Source organism: Artemia sp. Qi Xiang Cuo, chromosome 11 (genome assembly GCF_049724085.1).
Source record: "Artemia sp. Qi Xiang Cuo chromosome 11, ASM4972408v1, whole genome shotgun sequence".
Taxonomy (NCBI): Eukaryota; Metazoa; Arthropoda; class Branchiopoda; order Anostraca; family Artemiidae; genus Artemia; species Artemia sp. Qi Xiang Cuo.
This window is the reverse complement of record NC_142804.1, coordinates 41661858-41680401: the sequence shown is the minus strand read 5'-3', so window position 1 is coordinate 41680401 and position 18544 is coordinate 41661858. Positions and strand designations below refer to the sequence as shown.

The 18544-nt window shown below is 36.2% G+C and overlaps 1 protein-coding gene across 2 annotated transcripts; it reads right to left on the bottom strand.

The window, feature by feature from the left end:
- Nucleotides 1-866: 866 nt before the first annotated feature.
- LOC148946984 (OCIA domain-containing protein 1-like) lies at nt 867-17246 on the bottom strand. 2 transcript variants are annotated; one of them, XM_089097220.1, is made up of 2 exons: nt 17179-17246; nt 867-1675 (listed from the first exon to the last, which is right to left on the bottom strand). In XM_089097220.1, exon 2 carries the CDS (start codon nt 1660-1662, stop codon nt 985-987), a length of 678 nt encoding a protein of 225 aa, XP_088953346.1. In that variant the 5' UTR covers nt 1663-1675; nt 17179-17246; the 3' UTR covers nt 867-984. The 2 variants fall into 2 exon arrangements, with proteins under 2 accessions (XP_088953346.1, XP_088953347.1); XM_089097221.1 differs by having other exon boundaries at nt 17192-17201.
- Nucleotides 17247-18544: the final 1298 nt, after the last annotated feature.

The following is an 18544-nucleotide window of genomic DNA, read 5'->3' as shown; positions in this document are numbered from 1 at the left end:
TTCAGATTATTGTCAGATGGGTTTTGCTTCCTTAAGAGTTTTTGAGAAGTTGTTACTACAAACGTTATGAACTTAAGAATTTATTTCACATTTGGCTAAGATCTTAACAATCAGGGTAATGGAAAATTTTTGAAACTTGAATATTTTGGAATTACCGAAATTGACTATGGACACAGGAAAGACAGATGACCAGCTAAACTTTTGGTACTTATTTAGAATCTGGTAAACACACGAGAAATGAAGTTTGGTTAATGCTAATGAAATAAAACAAAGTATGATAAAAATTTAATAGTTCAGAAACAAATTTGGGCTATATACCGTATTTGCACATTAGGGGGTGTGGGGGTAAAGCATAGCATATATTAAATACGTAACCTAACCTAGGTACCTTTTTTGCCCCTTTAACCCCAAAAAACCGAAGTTTAAATCTTTATCACGGAGTGAGCAATACCTCACTAGGCAGCGAAAACCTATTTTTCATATAGCATCTTCGATATTTCGATGCGGTTTTCTCGCGTGTTTACCGGATTCTAAATAAGTACCAAACTTTTCTCTACTGGAAAAAGGTCAACAGCAAAGTTTTTGCAGGTCAGAAAACGATTTCGGTGCTTAGGAGACCGTTTTTTTCATTGCTGCTGAAATTATCATCAAAGCTATATAGGATTTTAAGCTGTGGGATAATGGGAAAATGTCAAACAGAAATATACTGGAATTGTAAGTGTTGTTTATATTACCGCCTAGAACATAAGCTAAAACATTTATGAGGAAACAACAATAATGTTTTCAACAAAATCTGCTAACAGGTAATAACAAGCTATTCAATATTTTGAAGCTTTTTTTTAAAAAAAAAGAAGAGAAAAACCTGCTCATCATCAAGTTTCTATTTATTGAAAAACCAAAATATAACGTCCAGCTCTCCTGCTTCCGAGTAACTCTATTAATCACAAGTCTAGTAATTATAAGTCCCAAAGTCAGAATGGATTATTAACCTTCCCAATTATCACCATATTTGTTTTTTGGTTGCCGAGGTTCAAAGACTCTGGGAGGCGGACGCATAGCAGGGACGTCCCTTTCTTGCATAATAGGTCTCTTCAAACGCTCTTCGTATTCCTCTCTGTTTCGGCGACGCAGCTCGTCGTAGTTAACAGTCTTTTCTGGCTCTGGGTTATTTACCCCTTGGTCAAGGAACCGCGAGTCCAAATCCAATGATGGAGTGTATGTGTCTGGAAATCCTGATAAAGGACGATCACCATAGCTCTCATAATCAGGGGTTTTCTGAGGTGCGACAACACGGACTCCAAAATCCACAGGAGTATCTATGTCAGATTCGGCTGTCTTTAAACCTTTTTGACGACGCAACTGATCACCCAGCTCACTCGTAGGAGATCGAATAAATTTATCTGCACATGCTTTGGAGTAGGATGCTTTTCCAGCAATATAGCCTAGACAAGATGCAGCAAGTACTTTTGGTACAACACCAAAACGAGGGCTAGCTTGTAAAAAACCGCTCCTTATAGCATACAACGTGGCGGCACTAAAGCCAAATGCAAAAGGAACACATCTGTAGTAGAAACTTTCCGATCTACATTCTGAATAAATTTTCTGATCTTCTTTAGAAAGCTTAGGAAATTGGAATTGTGGTTGTTGAACTTGCTGTGCCATGATTAAATCGCCCCTAAAAGAAGAAAATGGGATTATAAGTTACTTTTGCAAATACAAGTTACAAACAGCTATCAAAATATACTCAAAATGATTTTAAAAACCTTAGGTCAAAATGACCCACAATAGGCTAACAAAAAAGACAAAACAAATTATGCCATTCAATTAACAACAAGACTAGAGAAACAAGATAAAGAAGAAAATTTAGACATTGGTGAAGATTATATAACCTATGAGCACGACCACCAAGATTGGCTGGGTGGGGGGCAAAATAAATAGGCCATGGGCACTAGGGGGCCTAGAAAGAAAAATGTCAGTTGCCTGTTTAGTTTTACACATCCCCAAAAGGGCTGCTTGCGTGGTCTCATAGTGGTGTCAGGGTTGACCTTTCACGAATGTGCCTAACCAAAACTATGACTGCAAACACTGCTGCAGGGTGGTCTTGAGGAATGGGGCCCCTCGAGGGAATTATAGCCTAGTAGACAACACAGCGTTTGCACTGAATTCTGATTAATGGGATAATTCTTTTGGATTTGGTTTGTTTTAGCAGGCTTTTTTAGGTTGAAAAACCTCTTCTTAGCTAAGTCGTCTATTATGGGTTGCCTCTTCAAAGTAGCGTAATAATTGTAGGCATGAATATATAATGAATTGGAGGTTACATGCTTGAGATGACTTATGCAGGATTTCAATTATTGTTGATAGAAGAGCATCGCCTAGAGTGGAATACCATGTTGTGACCAAGATGGGCTCAGTATTGCACAAAGCCTCCATTCATACTGGAGGTCCCAGGGGCTTCTTGCTGTATGGTTCTAAGCTGACTTAAGCAGTTTGTGTAGACTTGAGATATAATAGTCCCGGTCCTGCGCTGGTTCTGGGATCATTGATTTTCCTGAGGCCATAATCATTTCAATGATTCAGATAATATGAAAATTGTAATGTTACAACATTAAAAGAAGAACTATCGACATTTTTACTGACGAATTCAGCTGCTGTGAACTGGACTTATTGGGAGTTTTAGAAACTCATATCCCAGGGGTAGGAAATAAGAAATAAGGTGATGTAGAATTTACTTAAACATGGTATTTTATTAGAGGATTTTAATACACAGGTGAGTAGAAATGGGGATAGATGGTATTCAAGCCTAGGCCTAACTTACCAGGAACAAATTAATACTAAACTGGAGAGTCTAAAATGTGACAATACAGAAGATGGATGGAATAATTTTAGAAAAATAGTATGTAAAACCGGTGATGGTGTCTTAGGGAGTAAAGTTAGAAAGATAGTTAGGAATATTAGTGAAGGTGGTTTATGTTTATCAAATGTAGCAAAAGCGGAGAAAGCATCAAAATACAAATTAAGGAGGTTTGAAGTGGAGGCCAATAGACCATAGATAAAACTGCTGAAAATCAAGAGGATGCAGACAGACAGCATAATAGCAAAATATTGTGCTGCCATGTTAAATAATTGAGAGGGAATAGTCGATCTAGACTTGTCAAGGCTAAAGATAGAAACGGGGGCACAGTTAGTGATGAGGAAAGATCTAAAGAGAGATAGGCAGAACATTTTGAGAGTATGCTAAACTGCAATAACATTACAGGAAAAGATATAGTAAGGAATGAAAACGTTTGTTACACTTTGGAAGCGAAGGAAAATTTATTTTTTGGAAAGAATTAGTGACACTACATAAAGGGATTAAAAAAAATAATAAGGCTCAGGCGCAGAGAGTTTGGTAAATGAGTTTTTTCTTTAAATATGGTGGTTAATATGGTAGTTGTGAGGTTAGAGATAAATTACTGAAGATTATGAATATGATTTTGAAAAAGGGGGAAATACCTAGCAATTTGAGGAAATCTTTAACTAGAAAGGGTCCCAACAATCAACAAGGTAACCAACAAGGGGTCCCAACAATCAGTTTAATAATAAATTAAGGAATTTATTAAATTAAAATACTCTGAGCATACAGGTTTCCAAATAGTCACTGAAAGACCAAATGTGGAAAATGATGAACACAAACGGAAATGATACTTTTTAGACTTTAGATGCTATAAATAAAGTTTTAAGAGAAGAACTGTGTGGTTTTAGGAAGGAAGGAGGATGTGTTAACCAAATTTTCACTCAGATTAATAATTGAGAAGTGCCCAAGTCATCAAATCTGTTTAGTCCTCAGTTCTATTGATTACCAGCAAGCGTTTGATTCAGCCAATATAACAGCTTTAGTCAAGGCCCTCTCCTTGTATGGCATACCAGATAAATACATTAAAGTGATTAGTGTTATGTACGAAAATAACAATGCTGCAGTTAAGATAGGAAATAAGGTTAGTAGCTAATTTTATATTAAATCAGGAGTTAACCAGGGTTGCATTGTATTCACAATTACATGAATCATTTTTTTTGGTAAAGGAGGACAGCAAAAGCAATGGGAAAACATGGAATCAATCCGGGAAGTAAAATTCTCCTACACTTGGATTATGCTGATGATGTGAGCATCCTAGATGAAAGTGTGAGCAAAATAAATAAGTTTTGGAGGTTTTGAGAGTTTAGGGTGTGAGAATAGGTTTGAAAATTAATGTTAAAAATATTAATTTACTAAGACCGGGAATAAGTGAAGGTGAAGAGGTGGTGTTGGATAATGAGAAGATCTATCAAGTAGACAGCTCCCCTTACCCGGGTAGTATTGTTAGGAAAGACAGCGGGCATAGCGAAGATTTTAAAAGTAGAATAGCTATGGCCCATGGTGTTTTTTCTCAGTTTGAAAAAAGTTTGGAAGTATAGCAAGATAAGTCTGCAAACCAAGACTAGAATATTGGAAGCTACAGTGATTACAATGGTCAAGTGTGGTTCTGAGGCGTGGGTGCTCCAAAAGATGGAAGAGGATTTTCTAGATGTTTTCCAGAGAAATAGCCTACGGATTGATTTGGGTACCCAACTGACTAACTATATCTCAAAGAGCAAGCTCTGTGAAAATGCGGTTCAGTACTGCTATCTAGGTCTATAGTGAGAGAAAGATTGAGATGGCTTGGACATGTTCTGCAGAAGGAGGATGACAGACTGCCAAAGATTGTCCTTGTCATCCAACCATCTAGGGCCAAGCAAAAAGCAGGTTTTTCCCCAAATGGGGTGGGAGGATATCCTAAGGAAAGATTTAAGAAGCATTGTAACTTCTTGGGATGGTGTAAAGAGGAAGGCTTTGAATAGATTGGGACGGAGGAGGAGCATGTGTAGATATGCTGGCCTCAGGCGGCTTGGTTCTGTAGTGAGTTAAGTAGCAGCAGTTTGCACATCCATGGATAAACATGTTAAAGTCCAATTACAGAATGAACAGATTTATGTTACAGATGACACATATAGACAAGTTTTGTGGAATAATTGAGGTCAAGAAGTTGATAAATATGCATTTCAAGCCAGAAGTTGTCATTTTAATCTTTACCAATACTTAATGGGATTAGTAGTCTCATTTGGGAATGTTATGTGTTAAATTTAGTTTAGAGCTGTTAAGATAAATCTACCCCTTAAAAGATAGCCTTTGTACTTTGATAGTACAGCGTAATACTGACATATGCCAAGTAATGCCAAATTTAAGCCCATCAGATTCAGAGAGGACACTATCCAAAATAGAAGGAGGGAGATAACAAGTTTTACTGACAGACATGCTATTTACACAACAAAGAGTTCGCTGTAAAACGTTGAAAAATAGGTCAAATCAAAAAAAAAATTGCTAAATTAGCTCAAGACTAGGTTATTGCAGTCAAGGTCAATTAAAGGCAATCATATGCACAGTTGTTGCTAACTAAAGTTTTTGAGATGAGATTAACACGTTTTACCTGGTGCATCTGCCTGGGGCCTAGCTAGGGTTTTGAGCTTAGAGGGGGGATATAAAGAATATGCCAACAAATGCAGACACATCAGCTAAATTAAGATGTCCAAAATCCCAAGGCATGAACATGCATCTTGGTGCTTTTTGCTTTAATTAAGAATATTTTTGCCATTTGATCAAACACATTAACAAGGATATCCCATATCACCCTTAATAATTTGTGCCTCTAATAATATGCTTAAACTCTTTGAAAATAGTCTCCTTGTATATTTTGTTATTATGAATGATCTAAAAGCGATGAGTCTTTGTCCGCATCTGCCATCCCTGATTCTGAATGGTACGCGTACTATGGGTCAGAATTTTTGTTCTTCTGACCCAGCCCTCAACGAAAGATACGAAGCTGAGTTGGACGACTTCTTAGATAGTTGTCTTCAGGGTGATTATGTTGTAACAGACGGAACTGTATGCAAAACCATCTCTCGCCTAAAACTTAAACAATCTTTCAGGATTGATGAGATCAGCGCACTCCATCTAAAAAGCAGTGGGCCCACTCATTAGTCATGTAACTCTCCTGATGCAGATTATCCTCATTCGTGGTATTGTCCAAATCACTTTCTCAATTGGAGATCTTACGCCAGTTCCTAAAAAAGGAAAAATTACCATGCAATGCTCCTTTTTCCGTCCAATCCCGATTGCTACTTCTCTTCGCAAGTTATTTGAACTTTTATTCGTAGATGAGTTTGAGAAACTGTGTTGCAGTCCACCCAGACAATTCGGTTTCCAACGCGGTATTGGTTGTGCTGAAGCGCTCCATGTCGTTGCATATGCACTTGCGTATGCACAAAAATCAGGAGAAAGCCTAGCGATCGATGGCTTAGACCTGCAGAGAGCGTTTGATTCATTGATTCCTGCGCTTATGTTGCTAAACTCAGCTAAAAGAGGAGTGAACTCAAATATCATTCGGGCTTTCCGTGATCTTTACTCTCGCCTTCGCGTCCGACTCAAGCTCCCTCCCGGTAAAGGCCTTCTGCCAGCCCCACGGTCAGCTTTGACAGCAGTCCGTAAAGGTGCCCGTCAGGGGGCAGTTTTATCCCCCAATTTCTTCAACAACTACATTATTGAGCCTCAAGACAGCTGTCCTTCATCATGCATTCTCAGTTCCATTGACATCTCCCTAGTATGCTATGCTAATGACACGCTGAATCTCAGCCGGACGCTTAACCACCTTTCAGAAATATTACCATGTCTGCAGTCCAATTACGAGAAAGTCGGTCTGAGATTTAACTCTCAAAAATCAGAAGTCTTGCTTTACAACTGGAAGAATGACCCTCCTACTAATGTCACACTATGTGTTTGCTCAGTAAAACCAGTTGATAAAATAATATATCTGGGGCTGCCAATAGGTACCACATTAGAGCATAGCTGCTCCCTCCTGATCTCACATCTTGAACGGAGAATTTCCAGCTCCTATGCTTTGATTGTTAAATCCACTCTGAGATTTAACCGTCCACTACTGGCAAGTATTTACAACGCTATCGCTCTGCCACATATATTATATATGACCCCTTTCTGGAAATTATTGGCAAACCGTGAAGAGTCTAAAATCCGCTCTTTATTTTTCCGTTTTGCCAAGTACCTACTAAAATTGTCACCTTGGACAAAAAATAGTTTTCTGATTCGGTGCTACAACCTAGCGGACTCAAATCTAGTTGTTGAGACACTTATTAGCAGGCAAAAACAAAACCAGCAATTCTAAAGCACGACTGAGCAAGTTTGCCTTGTTTAATTTTCCCTCTTGTTTGCTTTTTTCTTCTCCTTTCAGAAGTTGTTGTCCTTGTTGCTATTTTCGAAGAACTTGTTGTTTCTGTTGTTATTCTTGAGCATGTTATCTTTTTGTTTCGTCTTTTCGTACTATTTTGTATACTATTTAAGAAGTTGTTGCTTTTGTTGTTATTTTTTTTTAGTATATTTTCTTTTTGTTTCCTCTTTTCGCATTTTTGTATACTCTGTCATTGTACATTTACTGTATACGACGGGTTTTCAATATATTATTATTATTATAATGATTAATTACATTTAATATTGTTGTACAATCAGAAGCAGAGTTAAGTTAGGCAATTATCCAAGATTTAAAAAAATCCGAAGTTATTAAATAATAACAATGTAGATACTTACTACACTTTTTAGGGTAATGTTCAATTTTTATACTTTTCCCAAGATCACAAGCTCAGAACAGAAATCCCAAAATCTAGGCAAAAAATAAGGAAGGGTATGCTTGCTTGCAGCAGCATGTTTGCATAACTTTTATGGAAGAAAAGATTGCAAAAAAGGAAAATCAGAAAAATCACTGGCTACAACTTTGTGTAGAACTTCATTCTCACCATCAGGTTAAGTAAAATAGGAGGATATTCCCCTTGCCCTTTAAAGGCAATGCCTTTGTTCAAACTCTCAAAACGCCACATATTGTAAATTTTACACTTAAAAAATTATCTATGTGGAAGATTTTGTTGTTACAAATGATAGTTAATTCTTTTTAATATGTTTGAGCAGTTACAAGCACAGTTTTGAGTAGGCAGACTGGAAATGATGAATGAAAGAACTTGCAATAGTATATTTAGACAATGTCCTCTTCTTTTCAACTTTTATGTGTTCAATTGTTTTCATTTTACCTTTTAGTCAACCATTTGATGCTTTTTAACCTGGGTAGTTTTAGTTGTTATCTCCAATTGCAGCTTAGAGTGAATATCAATGGGGTCAATTCACGAAAATTTAGGGGGGATCTGTTCAAAATCTAGGGGAGGGGGCACTTTAATTTTTTTTTTCAATTTTTCAATAGAAACATCAAAAGGAGGCATTTTTCAATGAAATCCCCCCCCCCCAAAAAAAAAAAACAACAACACATATTTCTTTATTTTAGGGAGGGTCAAAAGAATCTATGGAGAGGGGCACATGCCACAATTAACGCCAATAGTGAATATAAGGATTTCCATCCTTGTTTGAGGATGCTTGTTGATTCTTGAGGCTAAAGCTTAGGTTGGGGACCACTATTAATAGACAATTCAAAAAAGTCAACTCAGTGTTCATTGTTGGCAATAGGGAGAAGCTGTTTTTGAGAAGAGACTTGAGATTACTTAAAATCAGAAGATCTAGCAAAAATGGATTCTGATCACCACAATATCTTGTAAGTTTATCAACCATTTGAATAAGGAGATGGACAGATGGACAAGGAACAAAAAGGGACTATGCAGTTGTTGATGATCCCAAGAACATTAATTTATTTCATTCTGGAGTGGTTAAAGTTAGCAACAACTACAGAATTAAAAGACCTGGACAATGATGACAAGGTCACCACTTGGTTGGTTATATTTTTGGGTGCCAATCCACAGCATTTAAAACAAGGATTACTTGGGCTTCTATAAATGCACCTAAAATGAGTATTTGTAAATGAAAAAACAACATCAATCCATGTACATTCAATCCAAGGTACAATGAAAATAGGATGATTAACAGTAATGACCTAGATATCTTCCCTGACATAGACACCAGCTGCTCCTGGGTAATCTGACGGTTGAGGTTGGTAAAAGGTTGAAACCCAAGAACGCTTACTGAATTTTCACAGACAGGGACAAAACCTGAGTTGACTGAGCTACAACACAACAAACACAATTTATTAGGTGACACACTGTGTTCCTTGTAAATGGCTGACACACTTGACCCATACAATACTTCACTTAGAACTGCCCTAAATACAAGCCAAGATAACTGTGATGAAACAAGGAGATTTGCAAGACCCTGTACAAGTGGTTATATTTACATTACATGTGTTATGGGTTGACGTTACAGCTTCCCAGCCACAAAGAACAGCTAGGTTTCCTAGACAATTAGTCCTGTGAAAATAAAGAGGTCAGCCTTGCAAGGACTTGCTCTCCTCTTTAGCTCTGCAACAAGGATCTTTTATGTATATAACATTCAGCTTTTGATACATTGGGCCAGAATTGAATATTTTTCTAAAAGTTCTTGAGAAAAGTTGTTAGCTGTTCTTGTTATCAACACTTATAACTGATGGTGGAATAACTAACGAAAAATAACTGATGGTTGATGCATATTATTGGATCCTTAGTTCTATGAGCAGGGGTCTCTTTCAATTTGTGATATGAATATCTTGAAGTTCAACCTCTGATGTGAGATGTAATTGGATAGACAACTTCATTGAAATGTAAAGCAATTCTGTGTGCAAAATACTCATAAATCTGCTCTGCCTATTCCAGTCCCTAGTAAAAACATTTGTTCTGTCTTTCTATTATAGATAAGGGTTTGTAGCTTTACAAGCACAAAATATCTCACTTTTGGTGAACTTAATATTCCCTCATAATTTTATTATTTCCCTTTTTTCAGCATGTTTACTGAAATCACCAGTAAAGAATCAAATATATTTTATAGTCATAAATGTAGATGCTTGAATGCATTATTTGTATTTTATCAGCCAACAGAATAACAGTAACTTTTTTGACACTTTTTAGTGTTTTTGTCTTCTTCTTTTTATTAGTTCTGAGTGTTACTTTAGAAAAGCAGTCTCAGCTATTCTGCAGCCAAGATACTTCAATATGTAAAACCTACACATAAGTGCTTAGAAAGTATGTTCATTGATGTTCTGTGACACACTTGATACATCAAATAGATCCATCTTAAAGAGATACTGTACTTTAGGGAATTGTTTGCCAAAACATGAACCAATGGCAACTTTTCGAATGAACGCACATATAGGCTACACACACACAAAAAAAAAAAAAAAAAAAAAATTAAACACAGAGACTCCTTTGTAAAAAAAAGGACAAACACAAGCTTTGGGGGCCTTGTGGCAGATATGTCATAAAGTTACAGCATGATGAAACCAATAAGTAGAGTAATGTGCAATATTAATGTCAAAAAGAAAGACAAGCTACCATTATTATAATAGCATCAAAACTTTTAATCTTCCAACATCTACACACCATTTTCTATGATGTACAGGGCAATAGTCCTTTGTTATTCTGTTGTGTACAACTAATCTTTGAAATATTGGCAGCTCAAAAACTACTCATTAACACCATGCCAAATTTTTGTTTTGTTTGATGTATATCCAGGACAAGCTACAGGTAATAAAAGTGCAAAAAATTCAATTAACTTTGAAATTTAAACTGAACAAGGTACAAGACAGGCTTGTGGGCGCTTATAAGAGAGGAATAAATCTTCCAAGTTTTATAAATATTTGCAACCACTGGTGTCAGTATCTTTCATTTTATGTGAACTAAATTTAAATTTCTTCTTTAAGAATGCAACCACTTTTAATTATTTCCATACTATTTTATTGACAAAAATACCGATATTTATGGCTAAGTTCTCTCAATACCTGTCCTAATTCCAATGGCATCAGTCATGGGTGCTAAAAAATTATCTAAACTAACTATAAATGGGATTTGTTGCCTTACAGCAAACTTTATTCAAAAAATAGCCTAACAGTAGGAAGAGTTACTTCAACATAAAATAATATGTTTCAAAATTTATTTTTCAGGTCAGTCAAGTGTAAGAAGCTACAATCACTTTTCCTATTAAAGTGAAAAAATTACTAAAGTATGGGTTAAAGATGATAGAGAAAATTTTTGAAAAAGGCAAGGATTAAGATTTTTTTTTTTTGGTCTTAGCATCCCCCCTAGGAAAACTCCTGGCTGCCCTCTCCCTTTCATAGAAAAGTTGAAAGAATCTCTGTACTTGCCTATAGGTGAAGAAATATTCAAAGTATGGGCTAAAGATGAGAAAATGCTTCTGAAGACAGCAAGGATTGAGATTCCTTAATGATTTTAAACTAATAGCTACTAATGAATTTAACCAATTCTCCAAATAAAAGTTGAAGAGTTGCAGCTAACACTGAAAAAACAAATAGTTCAAGCCTCATATCAATAGCAGGAAACTATTGAGTTTTACTTCAGAAATGACATTCAAAGGAGGCATAGACCTACCACTCCTACAAATATTATGGACTAAGGTGAAGATAGAAGATGTATCCCAGCTGAAACTAGGGCCAGAAACTCCAAGGACTAGAATTGGAAAACCAATTACCAATATTGTAATTGGTAATTTGATTACAATATTGTAATCAACTCAACCAAATTTTGTTCAGAATTTGCTCGAGTCGGAGATTCAGACGTTGAAAAAAGATCTTGAGATGCAGCTTGAAACCAAAGTTAAACAGATGGTTGCAGATGATAGAAACCGTCAGCGTTGCAAGCTAAATATTGTTGTCTTTGGTGTCCCTCCTCAGACAAATGATGAACTCTACATCAAAAAATATCTTGTGAGTGATTATGGGCTCCCAAACATAAGCGTCTCTAATGTCTGTCGTCTGAGGAGTCAGCAAAGCCAAGTTGTAACCACCATTACCAAAAAAAGGCTTGTTCCCATATTATTCTCAGTCCCAGATTTCAAGACTAAGAAGCAGATTCTGCAAAATTTTACAAAAGAAAACAGTCAGGTACAATTCAGTTCCAAAATGATGTCTCCAAAACTGACTGTCAGAAAAGAGCAAAATTATATGAGGAGTTGCAGGTCAGGCGTACACAGGGCAAAGCTGATTTTGTTATACGTAGGAACTGTATAGTTCCAAAAAACGGTCAGATTTGTGCAATCATTCCAGCTGCAATGTAACATTAAACGTTTTACACTACAATGTAACCAGTATAAATAGACAGTTAGAAGGTAATGTGTTTCAAAGAAACATTAGGGACAAGCAGCCCCCTACAGGCATGAAAAGGAAGAATAATCTTTCTGTGTTGTATACAAATGCTGATGTACTTTCAAATAAACTTGACAAACTTTATTCTTTGGTAAATTTGCAGAAACCTGATATAGTTATCATGACTGAGGTGCTTCCAAAGCACTGTCTCAACCCCAAAGCACATTTCTTTCAACTGAGTGGCTACAATATTGTGTACAACAAGCATTCGAAAAGAGGAATTTGTATTTATATTTCGTCGTCATCTAAATTGAAATATGCAGGAGTTGATGTTTCATTTACTATGGAATTAAGTGAAGTAATTAGTGTGGAAATTAAGTTGCCAGGGGTATCCCAAAATGTGAGGATTGTAGGCATATATCGAAGCCCATGCAGAAATGAATTTAGTATGTTAAATGATGATCACCTGCTGAGTTAGCCTATCTGTCATACCTTTTGTCTGTTTCCTCAAAAATTCTTGTTCTTGGTGACTTTAATGCGCCCAATATTTACTAGTTATCCCAAGCTACATCAGGGATGGACCAGAATTTTCGCTTTTAAACTTGTGCAGACCTTACAGGACAGTTTTCTGCACCAGCATGTTGTTGATCCCACAAGACTCAGAAGCAATTCCACTCCCCATGTACTAGATTTGGTGATCATGAAATCTCCAGATGACACACTAGACCTTAAGATGCTGCCACCTCTAGGTAAAAGCAACCATGTAGTTATGTTTCTATCAATGGATGTAAGTGCAGTGGTGAACTCTGGTTTTAAAGTTCATTATGATTACAGCAAGGGTTGTTACAATGAAATTCAAGACTTTATCCATTCCATTTCTATTGTTGAGGAGCTTCAGTCTAGGAATGTGGATGTGGATGTTACTTTTGAGTTCATATGAGAGATTATAAAAGATGCATGTGATAGGTTCGTTCCACATTATTACATAAAAGAAGGTTCAAGAAAAAGAAGACAACTGCCAAAATTTGTACTTGATGCTATTAGTGATAAAAATAAACAATGGAGACAGTAAATGTTGGGGAAACAATGGAGACTTGTGGTGTGCTTATAAAAGGGCTCGGAATCGCGCCACTCGTTCTCTACGTGTTAACTGGGAATCACTTGAATCGTCAATCATTACTAATATTCGAGGGTGTCCAAAGAAGTTTTGGAAGCATGTTAATAGAAATAAGACTGACTCTTCAACTGATTTGTGCATTTTTGATGACCCAGCTACAAGTGATGATCATAAAAAGGCTAATGTGTTTAATCAAGTGTTTTTTGTCAGTTTTTGTAAATCCAAATGATCTCCATGCATGCAGTCCACCCCATTTTACAGAATTTGCTTCAGTAGACAAAGTGCCCTTTGATGACTCTGATATTTCTTCAGAGTAGGTTTTAAAAATTCTCTGTGACCTTTCTGTTAATAAAGCTCCAGATATAGATGGTATTTATAATGCTTTTCTTCAGAAGACAGCCACGTGTTTAGCTGAACCTCTTGCGCTTTTGTTTAACCACTGTCTATTGAGTGGTAAATGCCCTGTAGCATGAAAAAAGCAGTTGTAAAGCCACTCCACAAAGGAGGATCTAAATCCCAATTTGGAAATTATTGTCCAATTTCAAACACCTCAATCTTTTCAAGAGTTCTTGAAAAGATTATTGTATATTGGATAAAGGATTACTTCAACCAAAATAAATTATGGCATCCGTCACAGCATGGTTTTAAACAAAACAGGTCATGTAATAGGCAGTTGCTAGAAGTTGTAAAAGATTTCCAAAATATGGCTGATCTCAGTTCAAAGTTTGATTGCTTGTATATTGACTTCAGTAAAGAATTTGACAGTTTCAATTAGTTTGTTGCTTGAAAAGTACAAGCTAGGCAGTAGAACTATAACATGGATTACAGATTATTTATCAGGCCATTTCCAGCAAGCTATAGTCAGTAGTGCACCTTCAAGTGAGAGTACAATTTTGAGTGGTGTGCCACAGGCCAGTTGTTTGGGTCCAGTGTTATTTTGTTTGTTTGTCAACAATTTACTTGATGTAATTCGTCACTCCGCTGTCAAACTGTTTGCAGACAATGTAAAACTGTATAAAAGTGTTACCTCCCCGGTAGATGTCACCCTTACTCAAGAGGATCTGAATACCCTAAATGATTGGTGTAAATTCAACTCCATATTTGTAAACCATCAAAAACGTTTTGTACTCCATTACTTTTTGAAAAGCTCAACTTATCATTATTTTCTTTTTGATACACCTGTTTCATCTGCATATCCAGTAAGGGATTTAGGTATCCACTTTGATAACCAGTTGAAGTTTTACAAGCATGAGTCAATAATTTCACAAAATGCTAATTACAGTCTGCTTTGGATTAAGAGAAGTTTCATGAAATTTAACCTTCACACTTTTATGACACTATACAAGACAATAGTACACCGAGTGGTAGAATATTGTTCCTCTGTGTGGTATCCTACATGGAAATGTGACTTGCAGCAAATTGAAAGGGTTCAACATCAGGCATCAAAGTGTGTGCCATATTTGAGCCATTTACCATATCAGCATCAACTGGTGTGTTTGGGACTTCCTTCTCTGGAGTTTTGATGGGATAGGATTGACCTGATCAATACATTCCACATTATGAAGGGTGTTGATAATGTGGACTGGGCTGATTTCTTCAAAACTTAGTCATTACTAAGCCACTCAACAAAACTTGTATAAACTGTATCAGCCACAAGTGCACAAGAAAATAGGTCAATGTAGCTTTATTAACCTAGCAACAAAACTTTGGAATAGTTTACCTGATACCTTAGTTTCTATGCAAACAGTGCAATCATTTAAGAGTGCTCTTGTTGAAACTGAGTTCTATGAAAAACAGTTTCTGTAACATAGTTGTTGCATAGTTGTTTTTTACTAATGAATATTTTTTTGTGTGTGTGTTTTGCAGTGTTGCTGTTTGAGCTGTTATTTTTTTGTGTTTTTTATGCAGCAAGCCTATGGCTTCCTCCTTTATTGAATATAATAAAAATAAATATCTAAAGTAGATATGGTGCACTCTTTGAGACAATGCACATCCAGTATAGGTAGTCTTAGTATAGCTAGTATATCACAGCAAAGACAGTACTTTCTACACTAGTATAGAACAACTGATGCCTAAATTAACTGAAGTAAAGTAAGTGGTGGCAAAAGAATACTCTAATTTAGTCTGTATAGAAGAGGTAAATCCCAAAAAATGGAAACAGCAATGAGAAAATGAAAAGGCTATTATGTGACACCTAACATAACAGATGGGGAAAGAGAAATTATGATCTACTCAGCAAATAATTTAAAAGTCAAACTGGAATCAATTCTTCCATATAATGATGCAGGTGTAGGAATGGTCATAATCAGCATGGAAACCAAAAATACAAAATATTTTAATTGGATGCACATATTGTTCCCCAAGTGGCAACTCCCATCAGAAGAAAAACACATTGCAGTTTCTGAGAAAACAGTTGTATAAACTCTACTCAAACTGTCATAAATAGATCTTCATGGTAGGAGACTTCAATTTGCCTGAACTTGAGTGGACAGATGATGAGACACAGAGCCAATGAATTTCTTGAAACCCTAAGAGATGACTTTTTGTTACAAATTTGGTAAAAAAGACAATTCATTATAAGCAGGGCCAGACAGAAAATCTTCTTGATTTATTTCTGATGGATCAACCAGAAAGAAACAAAAAACAGGCTTTCAATGGGACCACCTATGGGGTCACCTTTTTTATATATAGGTGGTCCCAATTTTAAATACAACTTATATACCTGAGTTGGCATTAATCTTGCTAAAATTAGTTTACCTGTAAATTGAATTACCAGTGATAAAATCAAGAATCAATAAATGCATGGGAAATATGTAATATTGGCTATCTATATTTGGGATAGGTCAGGTTAAAATTAAGTTTACAATAGAAACAAGTGTCATATTTGGATTTAGGATGAAATTCTGATTCTAGAGGCTAGTTTGTTTCTTAGCTATCTAAATAATCTGTTAGCCTAATCAAAATACTCACCAGAAAAACAACTGTGATATTTGGATATAGTAGACTAGCCTATAAGATAAGGAATGTAATGGCCCTACTTTAGTTACATGGTAAATTTTTACCAAATCATATTATTGACTTACAAATAAAGTGAATATACCACTTGAAGCCTTTTTTTTATGTTCCTTCCAAATATAATAATCATTTTTGTTGGAAATGAATTTTACCCCCACCCCTAAATACCAATTCAGGGTATATATTAGTACATTAGGGGGGGTGGGGGTAAAGTTTACACTTACCTCCCATTTACATCAGAAATAAAATTTGCTCTCACCCCCCCCCCCCCCTATGTACAAATATATACTCTAAATTAGTATTTATAGGGGTGGGGGTGAAAATTCATTTCCGACAAAAATGATTAGCCTATTATATTTGGAAAGAGCATAAAAAAAGGCATCAAGTGGTATACACACTTTAGTTGTAAGTCAATAATATGATTTGGTAAAAATTTACCAATTTCTTAAATCTGTTTCTTTTGTCTCAACTATCCAAAAAATGAGTACAAATCAACAAAATCAAGACATTACCTGATTTTGCAAGGGGGTGATTAATATATTTGGAAAGAGTATTGATAGTTGTCTCAAATAGCATGTTCATCTTTAAGCTAGAAGATTAATCAAAAAACAAAATTTCTGCAAGAATTACAAAAAATGAGTACAAATCAACAAAATCAAGACATTAGACGGAATCTAGGATTCAATTTAACGGAAAGCAACTAGCCTAAAAATCATTTCAATAGTCCCTTCAATAAAACTGAATTAAGAAATCTAATATCGTAATTAGTTTAAAAGGGGGGATCTGACATCAAAATTATCCAACTATAGTTTTAATTGTCTTAATTGAAATTCCATCACTAAACAATCAAATAAAATTCGTTACTGTAAAAAGTTACAATAGCAACGTGTTTTAATTTCAAAGTTACTGCTCAGGAAAATTTTGCAGGGTTGCTGCTAGATTCCCAAAGGACCAGAAAGCATCAGTCTTCGTTCCGGTCAACAGAGAAATGGGACAAGACAAGGCTGTTTGCAGAAACCAAAGAGGCATCTCCTTAATTGACCATGCGATGAAAATATTGTTTCTAGGCATTTAACCACTCGTCATTTATCCCAAGGAAAATACTCTCCCTGGAAAACATCCCCCGAAAAATACTCCCCACGGAAAATACCCCCCCCCCCGTGGAAAATATCCCCCATGAAAAATGCCCCCTCCCCCCGGAAAATGTCCTTCATGGAAAATACTCTCCGCGGAAAATAGCCCCCGCCCGCGAATACCTCGGGTGGAAAATAAGACTTTCCAAGTTTGAGAATTTTGTTTGAATTTTTTTTTTTCCGTAGGGGGAAGGAATTTCGGCACTTGTGTATTATGCGCCACTCACTCAAGTTTACGCTGTGTAAAACATGAGAACAGACTGGTTTCTTCGTTAGTTTCTTCCTTACTTTAGAAACAAATTTGGGCTATATATTTGCACACTAGCGGGGGGGGGGGGGTAAAGCAAAGCGGATCTACAAGCAAAATGTAATAGGGACAATCAGGGCACAGAGACAAAAATTGTCAAAATCAACACTCGGAAATGGCTGTTTTTCAGGATTAGTAGGGGACCACCCACCCCCAAAATTGCCATTAGTTTTGATTGTAAATGACCACCCAATATTAATTTGGTAGAATTGGGCAATAAATTATGACCACCAATTTTTTATTTGGCTAAAGCTATATGAGCTCATTGATCGCCCGTTTCTAATTTTCGCATTAGCAAGGAATACCCGGGGATCACCAAATTTCTTCCAAAATTTAGTAAAAGTCGTAAGAAAAAATCCGGAAATCTGAATCGCACGATAATTTCAATAGAATTTCAAAATAAAAGGTCGGGAATCTATTACGCTTTAATCGTAACTGGATGGCAAAATAATAAAATAGTGCTTGAGAAATGTGGGTTTGGATCACCGCGTGGTTTGGATAAAGGAAGAAGAGTAGTGGTATCAGAATATTTGGTAAGCAGTGAAAATTGTAAAGGTGCAGATTATTTTCCCTTGTAGTATAGGGTGCACAGGCACTACCAATAGAACTGGGCTATACAGTAAGAAGTGAGTCGATCATATTTTGCTTCTACTTGACAGTATCTGTGCAACTTTACAGCCCAATTGTCTGAATTATATACAATAAGAAATAAATTTAATCATCAGGGTGAACTAGTCTGCACCTTTATCCAATAATTAAGTTTGGTAAAGGTGCAGAGATGCTGCCCAAT

Coding starts and splice junctions, on each gene's coding strand:
- LOC148946984 (XM_089097220.1), bottom strand. CDS start 1,662: ATGGCACAGCAAGTTCAACAACCACAATTCCAATTTCCTAAGCTTTCT.